General features: G+C 39.2%; 1 protein-coding gene across 3 annotated transcripts in view; it reads left to right on the forward strand.

The window, feature by feature from the left end:
* The first annotated feature begins 15 nt into the window (after positions 1-15).
* CTDSPL (CTD small phosphatase like) overlaps positions 16-21,668 on the forward strand; it is an 82,400-nt gene continuing 60,747 nt past the window's right edge. For 2 of the 3 annotated variants that reach the window (XM_057398266.1, XM_057398268.1), the window contains exon 1: positions 17-277. In XM_057398266.1, the coding sequence (XP_057254249.1) occupies positions 202-277 (76 nt within the window). In that variant the 5' untranslated portion in view covers positions 17-201. Of the gene's footprint in view, positions 278-21,668 lie in introns of all 3 variants that reach the window. The other variant, XM_057398265.1, reaches the window with a different exon arrangement.

Raw genomic sequence — 21,668 nt, forward strand, 5'->3', positions numbered from 1 at the left:
CCTGTGCGCGGTGCTCCCCCCCCTTCAACCCTCCCCCTTCCCGCTTGGCTTCGCTCCTGGAGGAGTTGGTTTTTTGTTTTTCGTTTTTAAATACAAATCTGCGTGTTGATTTTTAAACAAACAAACAACCCCCCCCCCCCCCTCCACACACGATCCTGCCTCTGGGAGGGAAATAGCCAGGTGGAATCTCACTCTGTTTCCATGGACAACCCGTCCATTATCACCCAGGTGACTAACCCCAAAGAGGAGGAGATCCTGTCCTGCACTCAGGATAAAGGTGAGCCGCTTTCTCTCTTTCTCCATGTGTTTGCAGGGTTTTGGTTTACTTGTGCTCTTTTTGTTTGTTTTTTTTTCTTTCCCTTTTCTTTCTTTTTCTTTTTTTTTTCTCTGGAAATCGCAGCTTAAAAATCCACGTAGTAACAACGTGCATTCTTCAGTAACCATATAATCCTTTCTAGGCTGCAGGAAATAGAGGAGGGCTTGTTAGGTTTGGTGGTTTTTTTTTTCTTGTGGGATGAAGGTATTTGCATGGAGGTCTCTGAAGCTGTTTGCTTCGATACAGCTGGGAACTTGTTACAGTGTTTAAATATGGAGTTTAATCAGCAGTTGTTATTTAAATAAAATACTCCTGCTCCTTGAGGGTCAGCAAGGTAACTTTGTAAGGTGGTTGCTTTGCAACTAGTGCCCTGCTTGAGGGAAAGGATACCTATGCTGGATGTGTTGGAAGGTCTTGAAATCTCAGCTGTAAAGATTTTAATTGCTCCTTGCTTCCTATTCTCTCCCTGCCTCCTCCCCTCCCCTCTCCCCCACCCCCCCTCCCCGAATTTCTTGCAAAAAAGGGTGTTTCCTGATTCCTGTCTCTACTTTCCCGTGTATCTCCCTGCCTCACATTGAAGAATCTGTGTAGCTTTCAGGTCTGTTGTTGGAGGATACTTGTGAAAGGATCTTGGAAAGAAACATAGGCTTCTAAAAGCTGACTGTATTTACTCTATAGATAAGTAGTCATTGCTTGCATAGGGCATCACGCTTGGATTGTGTTTTACTCCAAAATAAGATGAATCCAGTCTGGCCAAAGGAGCTGCTTCTCCTCAGAGTCTAGAACTTGATTTCCCTTAACCTTGTTTCCTCTCGGAAGCTTGGGGGGTCCTTGGGCTGTGAGTGGTTGTGTCCTTGGAGCAGGCAATGAGGACGGTACAGGTAAGCAGCAGGGTTCAAGTTCTGGGGAGTTGTGGGAGATATTTTGGAAGTTATTTGGATGTCAAGTTTATGCTTTGTAACAGGTACTGCTGGTGAAGCAAGGAGAAAGGATGGAAATAAGAAGTAGTGTGGCACTGTAGGTCCCTAGTAGGTGTGGTAATAGACCTCCCAGTGGTCTTCTGAAAATGGTAGATTGATATATCTCCCCACAAAACTGATATTTTCAGAATCCAGAAAGCTTCTGGTTTTGTATGGCTTGTCTTATAAACAGTGAGGGGGGCCTCTAACATTGGAGAAGTTGCTCCCTGTGACTTTCGAATGAAAGGTTGTACGGGACGTTTCCATCCTCTCATCTCACCAGTATTGACTGCAGCAGTAGTATGGAGGTAGATTTAAAAAATAAAAAAAAAACATCAGGTTGGGGTGTGTTTGAATTAAAAAAAATATTTTTTTTCAGTATAGGAGTGCTCTCATAACTCTTTAATTCATATCCCTTGTGAAGTGATAGTTCCATGGCGAGGCCTTGTTTGCCTCAAGATTTCTGATGTTTTCCCCTGTTTTAGGAGTATTGAGCATGGGGTGTCTACAGTAAATAAGGTGCTGTTGCTTTGCCTGCAGTGTCTCCTACAACCCAGTTTGGAGTAGACATAGGTGGCACTGTTCTCAGATATTGTTGTGGTCTTAATGGGCTATGTAGAATGGAAGAGCTTCATTAATATTGTTAGCAAGCTGGTTGAAATTTTAGTGTAAAAAGGCCAGTTGAGACAAGTAGAGGAAAATCTCACAGCTCAAAATAAGAGTAAGCATCCACATCAAACAAGTGTCTTCAGAGTCCTCAGCATGGTGAGCTACGCTGCATAGCGAAAATATGCATATAACTTGCATAACTATGCAGTAACTTGCATAATATGCATTGTATTCTTGCTGTTCGTTTGTCTTTGGCAGAGAATCATGATGATCTTAATTGTGTAGCAGGGGGCTGCCTGTTTGCAAGGGTGGGCTGAGTTGAAGGAGGGTAACTGGAGTTTCAGATGAGAAAACTTCAGGACAATTGTAATACAGGAGGTGGATTAATTTTTTTTATTTTTTTTTTTCTGTTTTTTTAAATGTGGTTAAAGTACATGCTTTGGATTGACTGTGTGCTCTGTGGTGAAACTCAGATCATGTCAGAGCAACTTTTGCAGAGAGGACTGCAGGTCTGTCCTGGGCCCTGGAAGGAGAGTGCTGCTTGCTCCTGCCTCTTCTACTACAGGTTTTCCCACTGCTCGAGGTACAGAGCTTGTGAAAACCCGTTGCGCTACCTGTCTTCCTTACGTGGTTGCATGTCGTGTCACCCAATTTTCTGTTAGATTTCTTAACAATTTCAGCAAAGCCTTGAGGTCTGGTGAGCTCTGAGAGAGCCCAAAGCTGAGATGAGGAATACAGATAGGTTCCTAGTGGGAGAGTGATGTTTCAAGCGAGTCTTCACTGCTCATTCAGGTTGAACTGAATGTGTTGGTACAAATGGCTAACCAGTATGTTAAGGTATAATGAACTAACTCTTTATTTAATGAGTACAAGGATCACTTGAGCCTATCTTCAGAAATTTTGTAATACAGTGAATTGCAACAGCACTGTACTGTGTAAGCAGACTGTCCAGTTTAATGAAAACCTCCTTTTTCCTCCGAGTTTAACGTTTGGCTGCCAAAATGTGTACCAGGGCACTGAGTGACGTGTTGTAGCTTCAGGAGTCAGGGTTTTCTTAGGGGTTTTAGGACCTTCTTCTGTTGGTGTTTCTCATGGAAAAAAGTATTTTTTTTCTTCTTAGCATGGAGAGAAGCAGTTTTACAGTAGCTAAACAGCTGCTAAATAATACATGTGTATACCTTCAAGTGTTTGATTTTTATTCCCCCCCCCCCCAAGATTTGAAGCTTTTAATCAGCTGTGAGTCCAGCATTTAGCTTACTTTTTCTTTTTTTTTTCAAAATGTATTTACTCTTAAAAGGAGCTCACTGTGCAGTATGTGCTTATGCCCAGTTTCTCTTCTGCAAGGGAGGACTAATGGCAAAAAGCAGAGAAGTTCTCTGGTCGTGGAGTGGTTGTAGGTTTGGGTTTGTTGTTGGTTTTTTTTTTTTTTGTAAAGCAGATAAAAATGCCAAAATATTTTCTTGCTAATCCAAATGTATTAAAGTTAGCTTTGAGATAAGTGTAGCTGTGACAGCTTGTTGAAGAGGAGCTTGTTGATACTAAGATGGAATTGTTAACTTTTTTTAAACAAATGCTAAAAAATCTCAAAGGTGGAAAAAAACCAGACTTGGTATATGAACCATTCCCTAATAAGTTGCCACATGGTGGTGCACTGTATTTAGTTGTCAAAATGAAAGCTGAACGTGGAAAGTTGCCTCAGTCATATTTTAACTTTTGTTCAGTAACGTTTGTTCTGAAATGCCTGTGGTGTTCATGCTCCTGGAGGATTTGGTCTCTCTCTGTGTCATTAAATTAGTTCCGGCAAATAGAAACTGACATTCTCCCAATTGGAAGGGGTACATGGGTGATTTCAGATATTTTGAGCACTAAATGGAGAATTTAAGTCCATGTTGTTTCTATAAGTAAGAAAAATAGTAATTCTTTGCAGAAATATTTTATGTTGTGGTCATTTGGCACTTCTGGAAATTGGAAGCGTTAACAAGACTTGTAACTTAAAATGGAGACTTAAGTTTGTCAAAAGGGGTTTGTTATATCTGCGATAAACATGAGCAACTAAGAAGAAACATAAAAACTACAAATTAAAACTGAGGATCTGAATCTCTGTATAGCAGATTCTACAGATAAAATCAACTGTTTATAAGGAACATATTACTACTTACTAGTTAATTGAACAGTGACCTCTAATGTAAAATTCATGCAGTTAAACCTATAGAAAACTGTGCAATGACGGCAAGTCCTTGCACTGAGTGTAATGCAGAGGGTGTGACTGTGAATGGGCAATAGGCATTCAGTCCAAAAAAGTGAGTTTCCCTTTTTTTACCTACATGATTTAATTTGATCCTAATCAAATAATGCAAATTCCTGTCTGTTTCCATGAGCCAAGTTAAGTAGTAGCGTAATAATAGTCCAGCCTTCTTCACGTACTACCTTCAGGCTGTGGTGTTGTGTTTTTTATCTTCAGATACATCTCTTCTGGCTTCCATAACATTTGTCTGTCAGCTGAGCATCAATTTTCAATTATTTAGAGTAACTGAATGCTTTAGTGTCCCTGCAGAAGTGTATTTTCTTCTGCAATAAATTATTTGAAGAAGGTTCACAGTGAAACATAAACCATTATAATTTTTTTTTATGAGCAGTGTAATTCCCTGAGGATGCTTGCACAAACAGCAAACCTTTTTGCCCTCCTTTCTTTCAAATAACTTCAGGGAAACAACAGCATAGAGACCACTATTCATTACAATTTAAAATAACAAGATCTGAAGTTCTCAAGTTAAAAGCCCAAATAAGTGTCTTTAATTGTGTCATAAATAAAAGGCATCTTGAAAATGCATGGAAAAGTTTTTAATATTTTTTTTTGCCATTACATCAGCAGGAGTCAGAGTACTCGGACACTGTAACATACTTAAATGTTCCTGAGACATTGTTTCAACAAATTTTTATAATATTTATGTCAGAATTTTAACTTTCAAGTAGCATTAAAAACACTCCAGCACTACTTTGGAATGAGAATTGCTTGCAGAGGGTAAAATTTTAAATCATTAACTAATGACATAGTTGTTACATGAAACCAGAGTAACCATACAGTAGGTTTTATGTTCCAGTGAGACTGTAGTAACCTGTAGTAACCCAAGATTTGATTCAGGGTAGCAGTTAACAAGCTGAAGTATACTGGCAGTAATATGAATGATAATTTACATGAATATCTAATATTCAGTCCCTTCATAGCATGCATCATCTTAAGTTCGTACTTGTTTCAGTGCAGTGATCTAACCAAAGTGTTCAGAAGTTTTAACATGCCTTTAAGAAACTGAAGTTGACCTACGTTTTGTCGATTCAGTGTTCAGAAATGCAAATAGCATTTTTGACATAATCAGTAAAATGCAATGTGATCAATGCTACACTTCAGCTTTCAGAATTTAATCTGAACATTCCAAATAAGCCCCTGGATAATGGCTCCATATTTGTTTCTTTAAAGTGGTATGAAGTGAAATGCTGAGCAAGTGACAGCTAGGAGAAATGAAACTCACTGATTTGGTTAGTGTTGGTGGAAGACATTATTTCCGTTTGCCTGGTAGATTGGTATAACTGTGGGAAGCTTTGTCATTTGAACATGAAAATAGCTGCAAATTAGTTATAGCCCAGAATTTCTGTATATGTTGAATCTTAAATGGAAGCAAGAGTGCCTTTGTTTTCTGTTAAATTTTGAGCTGGAAGAGTTGTTTGCCATGACCACTGTGATTGGTACTCAGTATTACATTTTCCATTAAAAATCCCATTTCAGGCACTCCTGGACATAGAAATGTTGAGGAGTGAATCTGTCCCATCACTCAACCCTACCCAATGGAGAATTTCAGCTGGATTACTTAGAATTAGATTTGAAGTGTTTCCATCTGCAAGCTCTAACGTTTACCTTTTTAAAAAATAGGAAAAGCAAAGATAGGTCTAACTCTCTACGTTCTTACATTTCTTCCCTGTGAGGCCCTGGCACAGGTTACCCAGAGAAGCTGTGGCTGCCCCATCCCTGGCAGCCTTCAGTGCCAGGCTGGACAGAGCTTGGAGCAATCTGGTCTAGTGGAAGGCGTCCCTGCCTGTGACAGGGGGCTTTGAACGAGCTGATTTTTAAGGTCCATTCCAACCCAAACCATTCTATGGTTCCTTAGGTTTTACCCACTGTATAGATCGGTTGGGTAAGATGTGAATAGTCCCTCCTTCTCTTCCCTGCGAGGGAGATTTATACTGATGGGAGAGAAGCAAGGCATATAGATGTGTGTAGGACCAGGAAGAAGAAGAGAGCTGCCAAAGTGCTCCAGCCTATTTCCAGGGCAGAGCTGGGGATATGAAGTCCTGGGTTTTGAGAGCTGCTGAGCTCATCTGGAGGTTGATAGTGGGACAGGGAATAGCTTCAGTGTTTACTATGGGCTCCTGACCCTCCGACCCCATCTGTCCTCATACCACTCCTGGGCACTGGGTTCTCTCACAGTGAAGTCCATGTGTCTCTGCCCACCCGCTTGGTGGGTTATGTGTATTCCCTTATCCCAGTTCATAAGTATATCCAGAAAGGGGAGGAATCTCCCAAGCTGGAATTGAAGAATGACCGACAGAGCTAATGAGCAAGCCTGTTCAGATGTTTATAGACCTCATCTGGATTGCGCCTAGGGGTAATATACTATTTTGACTCCTTTTGACAGTGGAGACCAGCTGGAAAATCTCACAAAAGCACTCACCAGCATGTCCTAATTTTTCATGTGTCTATTCTATTGAAGGATATTGATACAAGCTGTATTGTTAGTGCTCATCTTCCTAGACAGAAGGCTCAAATAGGATGATGTGGTATCAGTGGGTTTAAATGCTGTACTGAACTTCCAGAGCTTCTTGTAGGGGCTATGGGCAGGCAGAGGGGAAGGATATCTTTTGTCTTCTAGCGTAGCCAGAGACTTTAAGAGCTTAATATTGGAAGTGTTCATCTTCTATAAATTCTAGTTTTGCTGGAGTTTGACAGGAGCTCTCCTAATGTTTACTTGGGAGAGGTTAAGGCATAAAATGGACATAGATGCGACAAGTGTGGGAGGTGTAAGTAGCATCGAAGTAGATCAGAGTAAAAATATATTCCATGTGGTCTGCTGTGATACCGTTCTGTCCTTTGTTGTACTTCCAGAATGTTTTCTTTAAGACAAAAAAATTGAAGTGAGTCCTATACAGACCAGTCCTTTCCATACCAGTTACTACTGTATAACATAGATACTAGCTGAAAAATTCCAGCTTTAGACAAATAAGCAGGGAAAGTTCAGTGTGTGGTGTTGAGCCTACATAAAGTTTGTAGGCTTTATTCAGTATGTTATCAAAATGATCACTTGCGTAACGGTGCCACATCTTGTTTTCTTTGTACAAGATAATAAAGTATGAGTTGTAAAAAAAGAAAATCCCGTTATTGGAAGTGATTTGCTGTGCTAGATACTAGACTTCTGTTATCTAGAAAATTTATTGTGAGTTAAATCTGAAGAAATATATAATAGACTCGGATTCTAAGGATGTCAAGGGTTTTTAAATGAGATTTTTTCCTCATTTCTTTTTGCAAGGAAGAGCCATTACTCTTTTCTGAATACTTATTAGTATCTTTAAAGCATGACAGACAGGAGCAAATGGGGTACTGGAGAATATATTTTATACTGAAGAGCAACCCCAAATGAAGGCTACCTGATCTGTCAAAATTTATGTGTATGTAGCTTTTAAAACTATTTTATCAAACTTCAGGACAGTTTTGTAGGAAATATTTCATGAATGTCAGGCTTAAGTTAGAGTTTGTATATTGATGGTTTTATTTAAAGTCAGTTAATTTCTGGTGAGTAACTGGGAAGCCAGTTCTGTCAGTTGTTTTCTGCCACTGTTGCAGGATTTCCTTACTTGGTTGGTAGAAAACGATATATTGATTTTTACTCAGTGCTGTGCTCTTCCCCACCCCCTCAGGTCTCTGACTTCCTGAGTTGTCTCCAGGATTCCCAGCACAATTAGCAGTGAAACTAATCTTGGCTGTTTCCTTTCCTGCCGTAATCAGCAGTAAAAGTTTAAACTTTCTGGTTTATTTGATGATTTGCAAAGCTTGGCCATCTCCTTGGTGTATAGCACTCCTGTCTTTGCCTCTGTGAGTCAGAGGGAGAGATGTGTCTCCAGCACTTGGGGATGAACACACCTAGCCTTGGAAAACATTTTGGGGTGGGTGGATAAGTTTCCATCTTCATAGCTGTCAGAAAGAAATTTGCCACAATGATGCTATTGCAGTGGACACATGTAGAAGAATTCAGACATGTTTCTTTGAAGTAATATTAGTAGGATAATATTTTAAAGGGTGTGATTTTGCACAAAGTTGTTCTGAGCATATGTTTGACAATTTGCATGCTGTCCTGCTTTGTTTTTGTCCACAGAAGCTGTTTTGTGTATACCTGCCTGAATATTTACATACTTGCATTGGTTACCTCTGAAAGGACATACATGTTACTGGGGATCTAATGATCAGAAAGCTTTGGTGAGGGTCCAGATGATAGGCATAGGTTCTGAAGTTGTTCTTCAGTCTAAGGTTTGCTTGAACTGTGGAGCTGGAAATTTTTCCTACTGATACTTCAGGTAGAAGTATTCTGCAAAGGTGTGGTTAATAGTGACACATTCATAAAAGAGACTTGGTAATATATACTTGCTTCAGCTAAGCACATTGAAAGATGTAATGTTTAACATCTGGGGAAGAACGAACTTTTAAGACTAAAGAATTTTGGTGAAACTTCACAAAAGCCTTACAAATTCAAAAATACAAGCTTGTAGACTAAAATTGATTAGAAATTTACATTAACAATTTGTTGAAGCAAGTCATTTTGGGAAAGACAATGTAAGCATGTATTTTACTTGAATTTTTGGACTAAAGCCTTGACTTTTTTATTCTCTCCCTTGCTATATTTTGCCTTTTTTTCTGCCCATTGTACGTTTCTGGATTGCAACAGCTCCTTTGTGCTGTGATGATGCTGAAGTGTAAGGGGCTCAGAGGTGTTTGCCACCGGTGGCTGTGTCCTGGGACAATTCTGGTATGCAAAGCTATAGTAGATGTTTGAAGGGTGAGATGGTGCAGTGATGAGGAGGGCTGGACCACACTGCATGGACAGATAAGCCCTTGACACTTTAGCTAAAATGGTGTAGGAGCTATCCTATAACGAGAGACATTCTCTATTTCTTAACTCCTTGTTAAAATCTAGGAAGAATAAAGGTCTTTATCTTGTGTCTGGTGTAGGATCACTGCCGCTGTGTAGCAGCTTTGAGTCTTAAAGCCAAGACATGTATTTCTTCTTCATAGCAATTGGTTGAAAACCTTGAATGTTGTGTTGTATTTAAAGGGAGGAGGTGCATGAAAAATAACCAGTAAAATAGTTAAGTATGCCAGGTATGTTCCACAGTACAGCATGGGTTCGGAATTAAAAGCAGAAATGTAGAATCATGGAATGATTTGAGTTGGAAGGACCTTAAAGCTCATCTAGCCCATGAGCAGGGACACCTTCCACTAGACCAGGTTGCTCCAAGCCTGGAGCCTTGAACGCTACCAGGGGTGGGGCAGCCACAACTTCTCTGAGCAGTATCCTATTTGTGAGTATCCCATTTAAGTAATACAGACATTTACTCATGCATCATATAGGTGCCCTGAATAATCTTGAAGATATGGTTACCAAAATAGGTTAGCTGAGGATTCCTAAACAAGATTAACTGACAGCAGTTTGCATTTATTATATTAAAAGTAATTTTTTGACAGTACTGAAAAATAATGTTATAAAGGTCCTAACTGTATTTCAGCATATGAACTGTGTGTCATTATTCAGTAGAGGAAGAAAGAGGAAAACGCCTTTAATGACCAACTGAACATGAACTGTGTTTATATTGATTCGGAACTCTCAGCAGCAGTTCTCCTGATGGGTTACATGTACTGGAAGATGATTCCTGCCACCAAGTCATGTATTGGCCAGCTGCCAGTTCTCATGACTTTCTGTGATACTAAGCTGATTTTATTGATAATCAGTAAACTGAAAATGGTTTGAGAGTTTTGGAAGGGGGGGGGTGGGGCAGAGAACGTTAGTTGAAGAATTAAAGAAAGAAAAGGAACAGAGTACTGGATGCAATCTACAGTGCAATTCATTTGCTAATTACACATTGACATAAATTGAAAAGTCCCAGAAGGAGGGGGTTTACAACATAACTGTAAAGCAATTTGCATCTGTGTAGAGGTCTGTGCTTATCCACAAAGGAATGAGATTTTAAGTGGATTTGTTTAATGAGGTTTATTGGGAGTACATAGTTCTGGGACTCCTTCTTCCTCAGATTTCAAAACCTCGTGTCTTTCTAGAAGATTCCCCCTTTTGTTGATACTGATGATGTCAAGGAAGCAAGTAGGGTGAAGTTTAATGGAGAATGAAAATGAAACCTAAAAAAAGTCCAGGAAATGTCCTCCTTAGTTTTAGAGTGTATTGAATACTTGAGTGTTTCTGGCTCCAGATTATCATGGACAGTTTAATGCACAGTTTGAATTTTAGACACTCCAGCAAATTCTTTCCGTGTTGGAAAGGATGCTGGTAACTTAGGCACAATAATTAGTATCACTACAAAGAGCATTCACTGTTAGTATTATGATAGTTAGGGTTGTTTTTTTTCCCCTCTAAGTCTTTCAGACTTGTTGGTACTCACGTTACCCTACAGTTGCCACCACATTTTCTTTTCTAAACGTGTCATGATGAGAAAAGGAATAAAAATTTGAACAAAACTGGAACTCAAACTTGGCAGTTTGAAACAGCCATCTGTTCACGTCTCATTCTGGTATTTACTTGTACTGTTGCGCTGCACTTTATTATAAATCACCTGTTCAACATCGTTCTGGCAGGCAAATGAGCTCTGAGAGCGGAGTGTTTTTAAAAATGTTACTAGCTCAGTTGTTTTGGCAGTGACAGTTTCTTAATACCTTTAAATCAAACAGTTGTTTGCCTTAGTAACAGTATGTAGTTATTATCTCATGTATAAACCTGTAATATTATTAGAATGAGAAGAATGAGCTTTCAGACAAAACCTGCCTCAGCTGCAAGAAGCAGGTTTGACAGATTGCTAAGGGCCAGGTGCCCCTAGATCCATCAGTGTGTCCATGAGATGCAGAACAGTGCTCAGGAACTGTAATGCCCCATCTCAAAAAAAAATGATGAGATCAGCAGGAGGTTTCACTTTATAATTTCTGTTCAAAGTGTCCTTTCAGGGAATGTCCTAAACAGAAATAATGAAGCTCTGCCATTTCATTTTGCATGGTGTAATATGTTAGATTAAGCCCTGAAGTGCAAATCTTCATGTTGACCTTGTGCTGTCGTAGTTCTGTTCAAATAGAATTTCCACAGTGGTGAATTCCTGTTGCACCAGGCGGTTCTGATTCTTCCCCCCACAGCCCAGAAGTATTTTACCAAACTGTTCAAGTAACACTTGCAATCTTCGTAAGTTGTGTATCTAAAAATATTTATTGGGGCTTTCCAACATAAAAACTTAATTCTCCTGTACTCCTAAATCCAAGGAAACCAAAAACCAACACACAGAGAGAAATAAAAATGAACCCAAGTAATAAATTTCCAGTAATACTAGCAGGGATTTAAGCTGTGAAAAGGAAACTAATAATGAAAAAGTCAGAAAGCAGCTGTTTGATAATGACCAGAAAGGCACAGCAGTACAATTTGTAGCAAGGTAGCCTGGCACTGTACAAAACACTCCCAACACCTCGAGAAAGTGGGATGTTAGTGTACAAGCATATGCATTTGTCAGAGTGGTGTTTGTACTAAAGCATAGAAACTACATTGGTTTTGTTTTGGAAATGTCTTCAGTGGGTACTAAGGAAAGATAAGAGTGTAATATGGCTGGGCTGACTCATTGCAGAGTATGCCGAGATAGTCCGAAATCCAGCATGTGGAGGTTAGGATCTGTTGAGTTGAGGCTTTGTTTATCCTTAGTGATGTGGATAAGGGGATGTTAGAATTCACTTCAAATAATTTTAGAAGTCCATAGGTAAAAAAATTGTCATTTTTTTTCAGCAGACAGTAGTGCACCTACTTATGAGAATGCTTGATGGTTTTCTTTTGCTAATGGTGGTCTAGGTTTGAAATAAAATGCTTCTGTTGGCTACTTTAAATTACCAGTTGGAGTCAAGGTGGTTTTTAAATTATTTTCAAGTAATTGTCGGCCTCATACATGCTGCTCTTTTTTTTTTCTTTTTTTTTTTAAAAAGAAAAGTGAACCTCTGTGAATATTTTATTGTGAAGATGATTTCTGAAGTTCCGCTGCAAGTGGACTTTATATGATAGTCTTCAAGTAATAAATCGCTTTGTCTTCTCTTCTGCTAATAAGGTCAAGAACGATTTCTGTTTTGGATAATAATTACACAGTTTTGAATTCCTCATAATTCTGACTGGAAAGCATGTTCACAGCTCTCAACTCCTTAATACCTGATCAGGTATAGTCAGCTAGCTGGCTGTTACAAGTAGTAACAGGAGTAAACAAGCTTTCGTGCTTTAATTAAGAGTGTATGTGCACAGCAACTGTGATTGTCTGGGACTCTGTATCCTGTATTTTCAGTTAAATAGCTGATAAAATATTGCAGTTGCGGAAATTACTACCAAGTCCAGCAGGCAGGTTATTTGAAAGCAGTTTTCGTTTTGCTTTGTTTCATCGTCCAAAACAACCAAACATTTCTTACAGTTTGGTGTTATGTTTGAACAAAATAAACATTGAATATTTTCCTAATAAGGTTGCTGTTTGTACCCACTATTCAGAAACACTTTTTCTCAAGTTCACTAAGTGGCAAACCACCTGTAAATTCTTGGTTTTTCTTTGCAAAGTCTGCATGGTTTAAATTCTCTGTAAACAGTTGTTTTGTTGTTAAATAATAGTGGAAATGTATTCAGCAAGAGAGTTGAATATGAGTGTGTTAAATTCTTCATGTCTTCTAATGAAAGGGAGCATCAAGTATTTACTAGGGAAGTTGCTTTTTAATTCTTCTAGTCAGAAAATAAAACCATGTCAACAGAATGGAAGACTTGGGTGCTTAACCTGAAGACACCTTTTTGGCTATGTTTGGGTAAAACTGACCACTAACACCCTTCCCTCTGGAAAACATCACGTCTATTCATATCACTTCCCAGAGGTTAAATGCAGCCCTTGGAACAGTTGCAGGAAATAATACCAGTGTGCTTCTAAACCATGACCACCTGCTGGTCGAAGTTGCCAAATATGCCACTTTTCTTGATTACTGGGAGGACCACATGTAATTATTCTTGTCCTGTGTGGAGCCAGGAGATGCTGGGAGGTGCCCACAGCCCCGGCCCTCATTGCCTGTCCTGTACTCCCTTCCCTGCTGGCTGTTTTTCTTGCTGTGTTTATTCACAGATACTACTGTGTGTGAATTTCAGCTCTTCTGTCTTCTGAGGCAAAGCTGAGCCAGATGTTCTGTTGTCCCTCAGCTGTGGATGAATGACTGAAAGAGATAATGTGCTTGCCCATCTTTGCTATTAATTTGGTAATAGTTTCTTAGAAACACCACTTTCTGCCATCACTAGTATATTAAGTACAGTCATTTGCCTTGCTTGGAGGAAGTCTAAATAATGCAGTACTTAAATATGTAGTAGAACTTTTTGGTCAAGTACTCAAGCTGTTGCTAGCAATGCTTTAAATGTTTTTGTGTCTGTAAAATGGGAATGCTGTTATGCCATACTGGATGGTCAGGAACTTTAGCTGATAGAGGTCAGGGCATCCTCCATTTTTTCAGTGTGTTTGAATATTTTTTGATTTTTGGGGAGGGGGGGCTTGATTAGAAAATATCTTTGCTCAATAAAAATTCATGTGGCATTGTAATGTGTGCATGTAAATAATGTGGGTTTGCTTTTATAATTGATGGAGGAAGCACAGGCACTTGTAGGATGCAGTTGATTGTACTTCTGTAGTTAACCTGCTTTAGGATGACGTGAATGCTGTCCTGGGGACTTGGTTAACAGTGAAGGAAGTGTGCACAGTTTTCCGGTGACCTCCCTGCTTGGCTCGCAGCAGAGATAGGTGGAATGGAGTTCAGAATTCTGATCTGACAATTTTGTCATCTGCTCTGCATTCTCTGTGTGCCGCACTGAAATGTAACCAGGGATACAGACTTGCAGAGTGCCACCATTTATCTGTAGCTTTTCTTCAGAGGAGGAGGAGAAGAAGAGGGAAAACTTGGCAAAAAAAAATCTGAGTGGTTGTTGGTGGTGTTCTGCTTCTCTAAGTTTAGCAGCATTGGGGGTGGTTGTTAAAACGGGCTCTCCAATTTTGAAACCCACTGTTCTGAGCAGCATTAGGTAATGTGATTCTTCAGCCTGCTGGAAGTGCATCCTATGCTGCAGTTTCCAAACAAAAGACCTGACTGAATTTAATAAGTAACTTAGTAAAAACTGAAAAGATTCTAAAACTTTTCCTGTTGGAGCCAAGTACTGCATAGTTTGTTCATTGATAAGCTCCAGGCAGTTTATTTAAATTGTAATTTGTGGAAGCTTACGCCATACTGAAATCATACTGCTTCACTCCGCAGAGGCAAACCTGATCTCAGCATTAGCAGGGGCTTGTTGTTTTGCAACTGTAGAGAAACTTCTCCTTGTCTGTTACACAGCCAGGAGAACAATATAGAGGGTTATGGAAAGGCTGCATTATTCCAGGGGCCTTTCTGATGGGTTTCACAGTTTCTATAGGATGTTAACAAATCTCCCATTACAAAAAGCTGCAACTGAATTTTATAAAATACCACCTCATCTAATTCCTTCCCTGATGGATTTTGTCAGCTGGCTTCCTGAGTGAGTACCACCAACATTTTTATATGCTTACCATTTGGCAGTTCCACAAAATCCATTTGAATTTTCTGTTTCTGAATTAAATAAGTATACTTGCAATATTGTGATCCTTTGCTTAATTATTTATGAAAAGTCTTTGTAAGAAACTTTTTGCTCCCTGATGTTCTGAAGTGAACAGCATCGAAGGGAAATCAGTACTCAGTTATGGAAGGGGAAGGGGATTCATTCGTCTGGAATGATAGCTAATGTTGGCTTATAGAAGGATGAGGTGCTGTGGTGGAAGAAAGTGGAGAGATCACACGTACATGAGTATTTTGAGTGGATTTTGAATGGATCACCTATACTTGTTAATAGTCCAGGGTACTGCTAAGGAAGGGGGGGGAGATGACCAAAGTCTGTATCCCATTGGAAGAATTGCTGTACTTTTCTTTCAGCGTTCAGGAAGCATAAATTTGCTGCCCTCATCAAAATGAAATTTTCGTAGCTCTTTAAGGCTGTTGATACCTTTTTATAGATTTCATTTGACTTGGCAATAGAGAAGCCTTTGCAGAGGTGCATGGCCATGACAGGGATGGGGGGGGGGGGGGGGGTGTCTGGCTAATACTCCGCTGATAGGACTTCCATTTTCCTAGCACCCATCTTCCTTCTCTAGTGAACTTCAAGCTGCAATATTATGGAATCTTGTCTCATCCCACAGGTATGCATGGCTTGGCATCTGTACAGGACTTTGTTTGTGTGAGCTTAAGCTCTAGTTCAAGGGAAGGCATTTTAATGCAGGTCCTTGCTATGTGTTTTGGGTTGGGAGGGTTGAACTTGCAGCCGACTTTAAACTTCTGTTCTGAAATTCTGCTTTAGGACTGGATTAAATAATTCTGTAAACTCAGCTTTATGCTCAGTGGTGTGAGTTTAATGGTGCTAGTCTTCGATACTAAGGATAGAATTTAGGTCGCTGCTGGAGCTTGACACAGTAAGATTCATGATGAAAGTTTGTGACTTAAGTGTTTACAAGGCATGTAGCAATTTGTGAGATGCTAACGTTTTTCACCCTTTTTCTCTGAACCGTGATTAACAAAGTGGTATTTTATTTCTACTAGCAGGCTATGGCATTGCTTGCTCTATATCTCTGTTATTAATGTCCGAAGAAGTGATTTAAGGGAATGAGGATGCCTAAATAATGAGGATCTAGAAAAAGAAGATAGAATGATATTTTGGGGGTAAACAGAAAACTGAGAAAAAGGAGAATAATAAGGTTTCTAACATAAAACTAGAGGAAAGGTGGATGAAAGCTTTTAAAGAATTCAGTGTACTGTAAATGTCAATTTAAAAAAAAAATCACCTTTCAGATGTCACACAAGCTCTTTTTAGGTTTTCTTATTTGGCAGAGTAGTGTTTCAAGATAAAAATACTAAGCTTTAATTTTCTGCTGCATAAAAGAATTTAAAAGAAAAGGATCATTGTTCATGCAAGACTGGCAGACTAATGTTAGAAAGGATTTTTTTTTTCCAACTAGTATTTTTATTAACCCTTTAGTGGTATTTTAGCTGTTGCAAATAGTCATGTATAAATCTTCAAATAACTGAGAGTTAGTTGTTACATGTGTGCACAGAAGCATAAACTACACATAAATACGTTATTCATCTGTAGGTAACAGAATTTGTTACTGTGATGGGGGTTGGACAGTCTCATACCACCATACCATAATTCAGGTCGAAAGGGGTATCTGCAGGGCTGAAGATGCTCCTAGAGTTGTCCAGTCAAGTTTTTAGTATCTCCAAGGATGGAGATTTCACAACCTGTCTGGGGCCTTCTTCTGTTCTGTAATTCCTAATATTTAGGAGGAATTTCTGCTGCTGCATCTTGGAGCTGTTGCCTTTTCTACTACTATTCCAGTGAGATGGAGTCTCACTCCATCTTCTCTGGGTAGCTGTGACTGCTTAAAATGTTAATCTAGATATGCAAAGCGGTAATAAAATGCTTGTTTGTCCAGTGTTTCCTTCTTCCTTAAACAGTTCTTTATTCACTTAAATATGATTCTTCTGCAAAAAAGCTTTCCCTTGTGTTATGTTTGCAGTGGATTTAGTTTCAGGGCATATACTCATCTAAACCGTTTTTCAGTTTAGCGTAATGATCTCTTGAAGGTACTTACTCTACTGTGCATGCACAGTTTTTAAAATTCTCTAGAATAAACAAAATCCCACTTTCAACTAAGTCATAGTATGTGTCAAAACCCCATCAAAATCGTTATGTCACATAGCAAAATGGAAGTTGAGTATGTTTGACAGGGATACTCCTCTTTTCCAGCACTCCCTTGTTAAGGATTTCACATGCTGGTTCTTGAGACACACCATACCCAAGTTACTAAGTGTTTTAATAAATAACATTCTCTTAATCCATGAACTTTTTTTAATTGCCCTGTAACATATTCAGAAAAACTATTTGGATACGGGTGAAGACAAAGGCAAAATCAGGCTGGCAAACACTAGTGTTTTTTATGCTCGTGTTGTACAGTGTTGTATGTCTCGGCTGTAGTCAGTCTCCCTCCTTTACCCCCCCCCCCCTTTTTATTGGCTTAATTTTCTCACAAGAGAAGATGGGAACATATGGCCAGTGGCAGAGAGTTCTGCCAGAAGATTGTGTAACTGTGGTTTTACATCTTGAACATGTTAGATTGTTGTGCATTAGGCTGATAGCTGCATCATAGAACCACAGAATGGTTTGGGTTGAAAGGGACCTTAAAGCTCATCCAGTTCCAACACCCCTGCCATGAGCAGGGACACCTTCCACTAGACCAGATTGCTCCACGCCCTGTCCAGCCTTGAACACTGCTAGGGTTGGGGCAGCCACAGCTTGTCTGAGCAACCTGTGCCAGGGCCTCACCACCCTCACAGGGAAGAACTTCTTCCTCAGATCTCATCTAAATCTCCACTGTGTCAGTGTAGAGCCATTCCCCCTTGTCCTTTCACTACATGCCTGTGGAAAAAGGCCCTTTCCAGTTTTCTTACAGGCTCCTGTGGGTGTCGGAAGGCTGCTTTAAGTTCTCCCCAGAGCATTTTCCTGGGATGCTTTTTCAACTCTCCTTTCATTCTGCCTGTTCTTATTTTCTGTACCAGTTACATCTTACGTTGCCAGGAAGTTCTGTAGGACATAAAAGAGATGCAAATGTCAGGCTGGAGTCTGTATCCTTCAAAATACTCATCTTTAATAAACTGTTACTAGTATTTGCAGCTGACGTAAGTCAGTACTAAGTTTCCTTGATTTTCCTCATCTGTAAAAATGAGTTGCTGATAGTCGTGTTTGTGCAAAGGTGCAGCCAGAGCAGGGGTTAAAGATTGCAACAAGGGACAACTTACCCCTTGCAAAATGGTCTTCCAAGTTACAGAAAACAACTGTAAAGACTAAATAGTGATTTTGTTTGGTGGTATTAGTGTTGGGGGTTCTTTGTTTTTGTTTTTTTTTGTTTAGTTTTTTGGTTTTTTTTAACTGTTGTGGATAACATGATCTTTGTCTGCTACTTGAATTTAGCTTTCCCAGGACATGTGGGATGACAGTATTTTTGTGTACTACATTTTGTACTAACTTCTTTTAGCACAGAACCTGCAGAAGTAAAATAGTTTAATGCTTCATGCAGAATAGCTTCCAGGAGAGAATATATACTTCTAAAAACTATTATCTTAGCATTTCATCAGAATACCATGAACATTAATTTTCAGTACAGAAGATTCAAAAAAATTACGGGGTAGGTATTCCTGTAGAAAATCTGTACCTTGTTTAAAAAAAATCCCTCAGTTCTGACTTCAAAGAAGAAGAATATGTAAAATTCATTTTGTATCTCCCTGTAAAATTCATTTTGTATCTCCCCATAGAATTCTAACATATCTTCTCTTTAGGTTCAGCTTTACCTTTTTGCCGTGTCCTTTGTTTTATAGCTTTAATGCCAGCTAGTCCATAAGAAGCCAACTCTTCCTCTTCTTTAAACTGCATCATAGTAGCAAGTTGCATATATTCTGTTAATTCTGTCAAATAAAACAATTTGTGCTAATTACTGCTTTGGTTTCTCACATTATTTGGGCGTACAGCTCTATCACACTCAATAGCACATTTTTTGATTGTTAGTTTGTTTTGGTGACAGTATTAGTGTTTCACTTCAGTGTTTTGCTTTTAAGATTAACATATCATTAAGCTGCATAATAAGCTACAGTCTTTATTCTCATGCAGTGAAACGACAGGGGAAGGCAGGGCATAGCTTTGCAGTTTATTCAAGAGAAGTAAAAAAAAACAACAAACCAAACCAAAACCCAGTAATTTCTGAAAGTGGATTAGCCAATTACTTGGCACTCCATGGGATTGCAAGGCCAAAACTGAAGCATTTACAGTAAAACTCATGCTCATGGAGGTGGGTTTTTTTTCCATCTTTGCCAGATGTTGCAAAACACCAAGCATTTATACAAAAATAATCCACGTAACTAGCTTTGCATAATTTGGGGACTGATTTACCAGCAGTATTTGATACATTTTTGTTAATACATTGTGCTGTATGTGTCTGGTATGATGACTAGAGGTCTCTTTAATAACTGCTGTTGGGTAGATCATCAGTTAAAAGATTCTTTGCTTTTGGAGGCAAGAAGTTAATCTTTGACAGCGTATTTTTGATGTGTTACTGAAAATCACTTTGTATGAGAGCTCTGCTACTATTTTCAGTGCTGGTTGTGGGGTTCTCTTCAGTAAAACTGCTGTCAATGATAGCGCTGTGGAAGCAAAAATAGCAGCTAATCAATGTGTGTGTTATCCACAGTGTTAAGCACTTAAATGGAAAACAGGTTTATAAATAAAAAATCTCTCCAATGAGATGTGGCAAGCTGCTGCAGCCTCATCTTCTCTTTCTGTGTGTTTGCCTGCGTTTCTGGACATAAGTTTAAACAGGAGTTGTGTTAGGTAGAAGAAATGTGTGGTTTGGGGTTTTTTTTCTTAATGCCCTGTAGGGCTTTGCCTTTAAAGTGGGATTCCATGTGGAGTAGATCATGGTTGTTTCTCTTCTGACCTTTCATCAATGGTGTATTCTCTTCAGTTACTATCTTGACTAATACCCCGAAAATCAGGGCACTAGGCTATCTACTAGCAGTGCTCCACATACAATTTAGTGTAAAAGCATCTGGAAATCTGTACTCTGAAGTATTTCAGAAGAGTTGCTTTAAAAGTTCGTAAAACATAGAAGGTCTCTTGGCATGGAGGCTTGGGGTGCAGTCCCGGTAGTAGTGCCAACTGGTCCGCCACTGGTAATCTATTGGATTCTTATTTCCTAAAACAAATAATGTGTTTTGAGTGTGGTTAATTTTTACTTATTACACTGCTGTCCAAAAAACACTGTGTGCTCAATGCACACCTAGTTTTTATTAAGACAAGGTTACAGCCCTGTTCCTTAAAAAAAGGGGTCATCAGGTTAGTTCCTGGAAGTATATCGCGTCTGACCTCTGACTGTCATCTTCGTAAATGACACTGGTTTTCTTTACGATGCATCATTTTCTCACGATTCTTTTTGACTTCATGAGCTACCTGTAGAGCCAAATATGCTAAACAGATTGTTAGTTGTTGCGGTTGCTTTTACTGGAGTGTATAATGAGACATCTCATGATGGAAAGGTGGTTGTACGTGTCGAAAACCTGATAGATGACCATGTCGCCATTGACATGAAGCATTACAAATGTGCCTGTAGTAATTTCATTCATCACTACAAATGTGATTCTCTTCATCTGCTTGGCACACACATATATATACAGAGTGGCTGAACAGATTTAATCATGCCTGTATTTCAAACGATAGCCTAGTTTGAGCGCAGTGGTAGAAACATGGATGTTATGAGAGATTGTTGTATGTTTGGGGGCCTCCTCTGTTAGCTGTGCTGAATGGTGACAATGGTTATTGCTTGAAACATGATGGGAGCTTCTTAGTGTCAGTATAAGCTGCAAGCATCGTTGGTCTTGAACATTCCGTTTCCTCTTTGATTTGGACTCCTTGAGCTTGCAGTTCATTTTTTTAATATATATTTTTAATGTTTAAGCTTCCTGTTACTCTGAACATTTGGACATATACAAGGCAGTTAAGAAGCAGTGTGTTTAAAAAATAAAAATCAACCTGGGTCAACCACAGTGTAATTCTTATCTGTTCTTGTAAGGGTGCTTGATAATGGTTAAAATTGGTGGTCAGTTTATATGCTGCCTATAAGAAAGACTTTCAAAAATTTCATAGGTGTTTCACTGACCGCTGAGCCTGTGGGCCTGTGTTTTTGCTAATACGCTGGACCATCTTCAAGATGGGTCAAGAAACAGCACAAAACTGCATGAAGTTTTGTGGTTGGTTGTTTGGGCTTTTGTGTTCTCTCCAAGGCATTTGTGTTCAGAATTAATTTAGAAGAAAAGCTTAAAACAAATAAACAGAAAAACCTTCACTAAAAATAAATGCACCAAACAAAAATACTTTTATTTCTGTGTGATTAGTCACAGAGTGAAAATGCTGGTCTTGGTGACAGCTTTCATAAAGGGAGCTGGGCAGCTTTGCAACTCAGGCAGAAAAGGCTGAAGTCAGGCCCTCATTTTCATCAAAAGGGGAAACATGTCCTGTTGAGAGGTGCTTATATGGGGCTTTGAGCAGAATAACAGATCGCTTAGGTGTGTTCCTGCGTCTTTAGGCACTTCCCAAACTCTGAAAAAACAGCCTGAAATTGTCTTGGTAAGAAAGAAAGATTCGTCCCTTAAGGATTAATGTGCACCTCTTTTAAAATGACTTCAATACTTTACCTAGGCATGAAGGTTGGTTACAGGAATTATTTTTTAAAAAGATCAGAGTTGTGCAGTGGTGAAAAAGGACTGGTGCAATGCAGACAACGTAGAAGCTGTGGCTGTGAAAGGAGGGGATGCAGTTTGGGCAGAG

The sequence above is a fragment of the Pezoporus wallicus genome, unplaced genomic scaffold (genome assembly GCF_028554395.1).
Source record: "Pezoporus wallicus isolate ANWC-B61680 ecotype Strahan unplaced genomic scaffold, APGP_CSIRO_Pwel_v1 contig_7237, whole genome shotgun sequence".
Classification (NCBI taxonomy): Eukaryota; Metazoa; Chordata; class Aves; order Psittaciformes; family Psittacidae; genus Pezoporus; species Pezoporus wallicus.